This window comes from Coturnix japonica, chromosome 8, assembly GCF_001577835.2.
Source record: "Coturnix japonica isolate 7356 chromosome 8, Coturnix japonica 2.1, whole genome shotgun sequence".
In the NCBI taxonomy this organism is placed as follows: domain Eukaryota; kingdom Metazoa; phylum Chordata; class Aves; order Galliformes; family Phasianidae; genus Coturnix; species Coturnix japonica.
Genome location: NC_029523.1, coordinates 11,920,370 through 11,930,149, shown reverse-complemented (window position 1 = coordinate 11,930,149; position 9,780 = coordinate 11,920,370). Strand labels below are relative to the sequence as shown.

At 43.1% G+C, this 9,780-nt stretch overlaps 1 protein-coding gene across 2 annotated transcripts; it reads right to left on the bottom strand.

The window, feature by feature from the left end:
- Positions 1–66: 66 nt before the first annotated feature.
- Positions 67–9,659, bottom strand: GCLM (glutamate-cysteine ligase modifier subunit). 2 transcript variants are annotated; one of them, XM_015870028.2, is made up of 7 exons: positions 9,613–9,659; positions 6,800–6,865; positions 6,179–6,263; positions 6,031–6,087; positions 5,236–5,438; positions 3,941–4,055; positions 67–2,184 (listed from the first exon to the last, which is right to left on the bottom strand). In XM_015870028.2, exons 1-7 carry the CDS (start codon positions 9,619–9,621, stop codon positions 2,015–2,017), a joined length of 705 nt encoding a protein of 234 aa, XP_015725514.1. In that variant the 5' UTR covers positions 9,622–9,659; the 3' UTR covers positions 67–2,014. The 2 variants fall into 2 exon arrangements, with proteins under 2 accessions (XP_015725514.1, XP_015725512.1); XM_015870026.2 differs by lacking the exon at positions 9,613–9,659 and adding an exon at positions 8,984–9,287.
- Between the last annotated feature and the right edge of the window lie 121 nt (positions 9,660–9,780).

The window sequence follows — 9,780 nt, the reverse complement described above, 5'->3', positions numbered from 1 at the left end:
AATACACATTTCACGACAATAAGGTGAAAAAGTAGGAGGAGGACAATGAGAATTCATACCACAGCCTACAGGAGCTTCAGTTTTTAATTCGATTTGTCTCTGAAAGCAATCCCACCTCACATTTTGCACAGAAGGTAACATTGAACAGCTGATAAATCATTATGTTAGCAATGACATCACAAAAACAGGATTGTCTCAAAGGGCGTTTTCCTAAAGCAAGAGAACTACTTGTAGCAGCTGATGACCAGCAAGTAAATGATCACAGCACAAGGGCAACGTGCACACTGCTCCTGCATGGATCATTTTATGGAGTTCCCACGTACTGAACTGAGCACTGCGATCCAATAACAGCAGCACAAACAATTCAGAGTGGTCGATCAGCAGCACGCAGCTCAGAGCCGCACACAAAGCACAAAGGAAACACCTTTTCCAGACCTGATACACACTGACCCAATGTTTAAAAAAACAAAAACCCAAACCCTGCATTTTGTTTAGAAGGACCAAAACCACAGAATGTTTTATTGATGCATTACTAGTTCAAGTTATCTACTTCTTGCTCATCAAAACAGCTGAAGCAGCAGTAGAAATCCACGTGCTCCTAGGGTTTGTATACATGTAAGATAATGAATAACTCAAAGATACCCGAGCCAAGAATCATACTGTAACTCAGTGGAATGGTTCATAGTGAGCTGATATTCCCACACAGTGCCTACAAGCGTCCAGGCTCCACTTGCTGCCTGCACACCAGAGTTCAGAAGATGGTGGACATTTGTTTCCTCACAATCCAAAGCTCAAAACAAATACGTACAAATAATTGAAGTCATACTAGTAAGAAGTACTGGCAGCTCCCACCTGAAATCCAGAGGAAAATGAGCATTGGATTTTAGACTCTTAGAGCCCCCGCTGAACAGGCTTTTTTGTCACCTACTCTGATTTAAATGCTAAGGAAATTTAAAGGCCTTTTCAACTGAGCACATTAAACCGGCCTTAGATGCAGCCATCTCTCCCTAAGACTCCAAAGCCAAAGCATTAAGCTACTGTCAAACATATATATTTAAGTCTAAGACAATCTTTGTCGGCTTCATTTCTGAATGGCACCCACACAAGGCAGTTTCCTTCGCAATCCTCAGAGCAATCATCCCTTTTACATGATCACACCATTGGCAGCCTTAACGTTTCCCATTGCTTCTGACATGGTTGATCCAGATTGCATAGCTCCAAAACATTAGAAGAACAAACACACAGAGCTGAGGACAAGCCAAGTACTATTTGATTTCCCATTAACACATTCCTCATCATTTGTTTCCAGTTCCAATTTTATACGCACCATAGAACATTTTCTGCTCCAAACAGTGGAGATGGCATCACTTGTGAAGTACTAAAAGCACACAGGCACAGAGACAGAAGGATTCAAGTAATAAAAAGCACAACTATTGGGAAGATGCATCTTCTCTAAATCAGAGGGTTGCTTTTTTTTTTTAAAACATGGTATTAAAAACAAACCAGTTTTCCCCACCCACCCAAATCAAACAGCTCATCTGCCTATATACATACAAAGTAAAGATAGTTTATTTAGAATAATTTTTCCATGCAAGATGGCAGTTTTCTATAAAAATCACTCTTTGAATATGTGAAATCCAGGTTCCTACCAGATTAGTAAATATTAAAGAGAAATTAACTTTAAAAATATATGTTTCTCTGCACTGCCGAGTGGCAGCTAAAATATAACGACAACTTCTACAGTGAGCTGGTCTTAAAGAGAAAGATTTTAAGCTATTTCTTTACAGATCATTTCCACAGCAAAACCAAAACATTCTTAATGAACTGGTTGGTACATCAAAAATATATCACGGGAACCCTGCAGGAGCTCCTTCTGACATCATACTCAATAATTACAACTTTTGGTCTTTGTTATAAATGATGCAAAAGTCTCTCTATGATAAAGGCGTGTTCCTCCCACCCCCACAGATTAAAACAGCAGGCCACTTCAAGAATAAAAAAAAGACTGTGCATTTTAAGAGGCGTTTCTTTTAGCTTGCATGATATAGCCTTTGGACTTGATAATTCCTCTGCTTTTAACAATGACTGAGTATCGCAGAACCCATAAAGGAATCCATTCATGCGCTTTGACGTTCTGGATGCTTTCCTGAAGAACTTCTTGAAAACTTGCTTCACAAAGTAATTCTGAAGTTAAAAAGGAATATTCACACTTTAATGTGAGATAAACAGCTGCAAAAAGCAACACTTACTAAGAGAACCTTTTGCCTGCAGTGGAAACCTCCAGCAGCGTCAGGAACTCCACTCCTGAATGCATGCAAGGGAAATTCTATTCAACATTTCAGAAGAAATCTTCAGAACAGTTTTTCCCTTTCAACAGATGTTTCCCATAGAAATAATAAACAGAGAATTCCACTGTATCAGATGGAGCTGATCAGCAGAGCTAATAGAGCTATTTGCTATTAGCAAGAAAAAGCCAAAATTGAAGTTGAGACACTAGCCAGACAAATCAGAGGGCAATAAAGCATAAGGCCAAAATCAGTACAGTTCTGAGTAGCAGCGAAGTTCCTTTTGCAGCCACAGGAAGCTCAGCCTTTATAGCATCTCCCATAATGGGACTCATTAGAACAAGCCTAGAAAGCATCAAGGCAAATAGGAATAATTGCTACAAAGCAGAAGGAGCAGGAAAATACAGAGCATCGTAGTTTCCTCTGGAAAGTCAGTCAAGGCAACAATCTGATGAGGAGCATTCCCAAAAGACAGTCTCAATACTTTTCAGCTGACCAAGACAGAAAAACTAAGCTTTGCAAGCAATGCATAAGAAAATGACTCTTGGCCTTAATTTCAGTCAAAACTCTCTTCACTTCATGACTCTTGATTAAGATTAGCTCCCAAATTGCAGGCTGTGTCTTGGACATGGAATTTGCAACACTGAACGGCAATTCATCTTGTAGCCTGCTCGGGTGGAGCTGATATGTGCTCAATCACTAACGTGATTCATTAGTTATAACAGTGATACGATAAAGCATGGTGCTTAGCATTTCATACAAAGATGTTGCTTTTTATTTATTTAAGCTTAAGTGGGAAGGGGAAGAAAGGAGAAGGAAAAAAGAACAAAATATGATCACTGTAACCTGTTGAACATGAAGAAAAGTGTGGGGAAGGAATGAACAAAGGTATGGTTTAAGACTGCTGGCTTACAGTTCCAGCAAGATATAAGGTAACATTACAGCAAAGATCATCTGATGAGCTTTGAGAGAAATGAATGCAATATTCCAGAATATTCTAGTGAGCTCATAGCTCAGAGTTCTATGGACTACAGGAAGTCTTAGAGTCCTTCAAGCATTTAATAAACTGTTCTAAACAGCTGGAGAATTTAAAGCATTACAAAAAGAGTTTGTGCAAGTCATCACAAATGAAAGAATCCTCCATAAAGTGTAATAATTGCAATAACTGCATTATCCAAAGATCAACTGACCATCAACATTCTCATGCAAGATATTCTGCAGAAAAATTCTGGGCAAGTGCCCTTCCATTTGTCACTTCCTGTCTTTCACCAAGAACAAAATGAAGTTTATGCCATGGCTATAAATAAGTTATTCTTGAAGGAAGCATAATAAAATAATTTCTTAGTTCTTTGTTCTTATATTTGCATTATTGTCGCCAATTAAAACTATTTCAAAAGCCTAACCCATGGTGGAAGACTGTTGTTCCCTTTGCACCCTCTCTCCCTTTTCTGGAAAGGAAAGCAACAACATACCAGAAATATTCTGTAGAGATGAACTTTCTAAAATCCTTTGTTCGGGAATCAAATGTAATTAAGTTTGAAGTGCAGAGAAATATCATTCCTGATTCTGTACTGAATGTGTGCATTTAGAAGCCTTTGGTTACCACTGCACATCTGAACATTTCAGAACGGTTACATTGTCTTACAAAGTCTTACCTTTCGGGTCATTGTGAGTTAGCAGCTGTATGTCAAACTGTTTTGCAAATGCTGTGAGATCAGGCGGCATCACACAACAGGAAGCAAGGTTCACCTGATTGCTACTTGGTTTCACCTGGAAGTAACGGAATGCTTTTATGAGAAAAAACACTGCAGCACCTCCATTGGCTATTACAAGGCTTAGAACAATCTGTCCTTGACCAATGCTGCGAGACCTAAGCAAGGACTGCAGTTCCACATGTTGCTCAACAGCCAACTCCAACACCCACAACTTCCCACAGCACGGGGCACAGAACAAGCATAGGATCTAATTTCAGGTATTATCACAGTGAGGCACATTCCAACTTGTCATGGCTTCCTGCCTATTGTGCTCCCTAAGCAGCAGAGCATTTCTACACCCTCTCTGTTGTAAGCGTATTATAGGGGCGTTACTTTGAAAAAGATCTCAAAATTCAGGTTTGTTAGGGATATATAACTTGCAGTCTTTCACAAATTCAAATAAAATATATCAAGTTAAAAGGGACTTTCCCACTGACTGTTCACCACAATGTACATCCATGATCACCATGCAGATGGTTATCAATTCCCTGAACTATCTCAACATACTACACAGTGAGGAGTATAAAACAGGACTAGCAGTAGAACCTCTTATACAGATGCAGTACATTCACCTATCACAAAAGAAATGCAAGAGTAGTGTTCAAAGAACTGATACAGAAACAGTAAATCCCTAAGCTTACACAAGCATGTTCAGATGCTAGTACAGTCCTCCAGCACTCAAGTATGACAAGGCAATTGGTCACATTGGACAACCAAACACTATGCTGCTTGATTCAGTCTTTCTTCCTCTTTCAGTTTATGTCTAGCATTTGAGAAGCATTTTCCAAAGGGAAACCCCTCTATTCATTGAAGACAAAACAGACATAATCAAAACATCACTGGAATAAACCTTAAGGTTTAAGAGTACTTTTTATGGTCCTGTTCATAAGAATGATCAAGACTAAGCCCTCCACCTCGTCAAAGAATCTACTACTGAACAGACCTGCAGCCTACAGTCCTTGGGGGCCCTGTTTAGAAGAACCCTGAACAAGTGACAATCGCACCTTGAGCACTCCCCACATTGAACAACATTATGACAGTCAGTAAGATGCTGAAAATTAACTGGGGCCTTTTTTTTTTTAAATAAAACACAACACTATTATAACAAATCACATACACTAAAAAGAAATTGTTACAACTCAGCAACCAACACAATTCTGCCTTAGAAATGCTACAGTTAGGAAGTTTGTTCTCACCTGTGCCCATACATACAGCTGCTCTAGAAGTGTTTTATCAAGGTCAGAGGTGCCTATGGCAACAATCTTCTTGTTTTCAACTAGAGTTTCAAGTTCTTGCCAATAAGGCTGCAGATACTCCAAGGAGAGGTTTGTTCCGTCATCAACGGGAGGTGGGGCAACAATGACCGAATCTAACTGAGCAACTCCAAGGGAAGAACATGCTGGAGAAAAAAAGACAATTTTTTTTTCCATGAGGTAAAGAACATAAGCAGCATCATGTCTCAAATTCAGCAAAACCAGCACAGCTCCTGCTTCACTGCTTCCAGTTCACCATCTCAGAATTCTCTAGCAGAAGCCAAACATAGTAATACAATTTCTTTAGCCAAGAATCAAACTTACGGATCTAAAATACCACGGTTAACAGTGAAATATATAGTGTTGTATCAGTGTTGTTAGCTGCCTTTTTTTAAACTGGTAAAAACTTACTGTCTTGCTGTTATGAAAACACCACATGCTCCTCACCATTTAATAAGCTCCGTGTGAAAGAATAAAAACTTCTTTATGCCCGGAGCAATGAATCAGACTTGAGTTTTTGGATCCAAGATTACAGAGATGCTCATTTATTATGTTTAATGACTGAAATAATGCAGAAATTATACTCAACTACTTATACCTGTTTTTAAAGGAAAAGAGCATATACATGTGACAGTCACTGAATATGTCTCTTGAATGAAAAAAAAAATCCTAATTTTACATCCAAATACTGAAGAAAAAAAGGATAAAAAAGCCTTGAATTTCAAGTTTCACACTCACCCATGTCAACTGCATCTCTGATCGATGAGGAGTTTGATCCAACAATGAAAAGTTTTGCTGTTTTAAAAGAAAACAAATCAGTAAGTGAACAAGCCAGCAATTACTAAATATATAGCATATATAGTGAAGAAAACAGCTGCATTCTTACCCGATACTTTCAGTTCATCCCTTTCTTCAGGATTCATTTTTTCTACAGCTTGAGCTATGGTACAGTCCAGAACCTCCACCATTTCCTTTAGAAAGCACATGAGACAACTTGTCAATAGGCAACAGTAAGTTTCTGAACAATATTCTTAATTAAAACAATTCCACAACCAAAACCTTACAGAAACAGGAGCAGCACAAAAATGCACCTACACAAAAGTAACACAGCACTTCTTGGCCTCTGTGCAGTCAGAAGAAAACAGAACTGTACAACAGGCCTGCAGGCTCCTGACAAATATACGTACATATGTACAAATAACTTACTGATGCAAATTACTGGAACAACATTTAGGAGTAATTTGCTTTTTGGACATAAAGAGACCACTGTGCCAAACTACAAACAAACAAAAAGAAACCCCAGCAACTTCCTTGGCCGAGAATTCTTATTTCCCCATCAACAGGATTCTTTACGAATATAAGAAATATCACACATGAAAACAAGCAAAGAAAGAGCCACCAGAAAGAGCTGCAGACATTTGTAACATTTCAGTCAATTCCTTTCTATGTTAAAAGGTGCAACAAAGTACATATTTGTGTTCAATTGTAACTGCACAATCTCTCCTACCTGATTCTGATCTTGTCCAACCTTTGAGCTCCATTCAGTCAGTATTTTCTGAATGCATTCCCGCACCTACAAAACATTTTGATATTCAGGTGCATTTATGTTTCATAGAAATGCAATGATTCATAGGCACGTGGCAGACAGCAGTTAAACCCATGACCCCATTTCTTCAACCACAGATGATTCTTCTTCCACAGTTTCCATATGAAACTTGTTCACACAAGCTAACTCAAAGAATTCTTCTCCTCTTTCAAAGAGTTGCAGCAGTAACACAAGTACTGGCCTCATTTATTTCTCTGACCAACACCATCTTAAAAGGAACCCTATGCAAGGTCTGTGTTTGTTAGGAGCTTTTCTTTGCTGTTTTGGTTTTTTTTTTTTTTAGATGCAAAGATTAAGTTGCAAAGTAGATGGTTAATAGCATACATGCTGTAACATTACAGTCAACCACTTATTACAGTCATAACTTCTCTTTCCAAGGTGCAATTGTTTTCCACCTTCCCATTCCACTGTACCAAATCTACGGGAGGATCCTTCAGATCCGACCTTCAGTTGCATTTTTCATTCCTCCACAGATGCAAAATAGATCTGATGATTCTGACTATGACTATGAACAGGTTTGCCTTACTACACTCATTAAGTCTCAGTAAGCTAATTAACAAACTGAATATTGCACCTGAGCTTAGCTGTACCACACTCTCCCTTCTCCCTAACGCGTTGCCCCACAGACTAAGGCTATGCACTGTCAGACTCTGTCTGCCACGGAGAGGAGCACTCCACAAGCCCCGTTGCTAAAAGGGCAGTAACACATATCCCTGTAAATACCTACTTCCCGTATCGCTGAATGGCAGTTTCCCAGGACAACATGAACCCAGAGAGCCCCTCACACCCCACACTGAGGCCAATGCCCTGCCCCCATACAGGAACCAGGCACCATGCAGATCAAGACGTAATCCTGTAAGAACACTACGTGGGACACTTAAAAACGTGAGGAGTAAAGTAACTGACTCAAAAGGCAAGAACCAACTTCACTAAACAGCAATTCACGATGTTAGAATTGCTGAACGTTTCCATCAACACAGGCTGTCTCCTGTCTGAAGGAAAGTGCAGGGCTGCTCAAGACTTACATCCCATTTCTACTACTGTGCCACTCCCCGTTGCTGTGGTGCTGGATTGAACAAAGCTCAGTCCCCAGGGCACAGCACCTCCCAGCACGAGACACACCGCACACCCTACGGCTCTGAGCAGCACAGCGGTTACAGCTCGCTATTACCAGCCCTATGGCTCATTCTTTGCAACCTTCTGGCTTATGTTTACACTAGGAACCACACACACTGCCATGCTAAGCAGAATAGATACAAACTCATTTATTTCTGATAAATTATGCTACTTGGTTTTTTTTAACCAGCAATGCCAGCAAGTTGGCAGCCTTTTGTTTAAATGAAAACTTCTCTGCAATCAAACGTCCAGCAATCCCCTGACAGACCAGCACATTGCCACTCTTTATTTCATAACCTTCCAGATGATACTGACACCAGTTGCTGGTAATGCTGCAGCATCCTCTTAGCTGCAAGATCTATTTCACATGGACCACAACAGTCAGTAATGGGGCCAAAGTAAGAGCCACAACAGCCAACTAAAAGTATGAGGAACTCTTCCTTGGCTTTGCATTGCCTTCCCGAATGGCCACCGCTCTCACAGGCTGTCTGCAGTCAATACACACTCAGCCAACTTCTAACACACCATCGTGTCAGTGCGGCTCTAACCAGCTCTGCTGGGTGCAGAAGGGCAACCTGCAGGCACCTGGTCGGACAGCAAAGGAGGAATCTATAGCCCACAGCCACAGCATCCTGGAGTTAGAATGATTGCAGGTGATGACACATAGTGCCAGAGGTAACAGCCCTGAAGTACACCTTTAAAAACAGCAGACTGCTGAAGCCTTTAAAGAAAACATCAGTGACTGCACTTTGCCTAGACTTGTCACCATCACTGAGGCATTAAAATGAATTCTAAGAGGGAAAGGAGGAAGCTCACCGCCTGCAGTGACAGTTCGCGTCACGTCCCTGTCCTGATGAAGCACCGAACACCCCCTCGCCTTACAGCAAGGTCTGATCCCCCCCCCAGGCCCCGCCGCTCGGCCCTCACCGACCCGGGGCCGCCCCTCACGGCATCCCGTCTCCCTCTCACCTCCTCGCTGGGGGTGGCGGGGCACTTCTTGCGGCCGCAGCCCCAGCTCAGCAGGTTGCCGGTCTGCAAGTTGAGGGTGCCCGCTCTCTCCAGCAGGGCGCGGGCGCCTTCCGTCCCCATGGCGGAGCCTCAGCGCTGCGGCGGGACCGAGCGGCGCCGTGACTCAGCACGCGGGGCGGCGGGAGAACGAGCTTTGTAACCGCCCGCGGTCACATGGCGCGGGGACAATGGGCGGCGGGGCGGGACCACACCGGGACGGCGCGCACCGAGCGAGGAGAGCAACGACGGCGCCGCCTCACGTGTGCGCATGCGCAGCACCGCCACAGCTCAACACCGCCCGCTGCTCAACACCGCCCACAGCACAACACCGCCCACAGCTCAACACCGCCCACAGCTCAACACCGCCCACAGCGGTGTAGTTACATCGCGGTGATCGCTGCGGCCACGCGAGGTTCGGTCACGGCGCTGTAATGGCGGGGGGCGAGAGACGAGCAAGAGACTCCCAGAGGAAGCGAGTGCCCGCCCAGCGCTGCCGTGCTTCTTAATGGTGAAACTTAAGACGTCCCGCCGCACGTTACAGCAGCTCCGCAGCAGCCACCACTGAACATGCGGCTCGTTCGCAAACGCACCGGTTTCATTTCCCGCAGCACGGAATGGCGGAGCGTGGCTCTTCCCGGCGCTGCCGCTCGCTCTCACTCCGACCCCGCAGCTCGCGCCGCTCCGCCCCCGAGCGGTACGAACGTCCCGCTGCACAGCGCGGGGACACGCGCCGAGCGCCGCCCGGGGCGGGGTCTGAG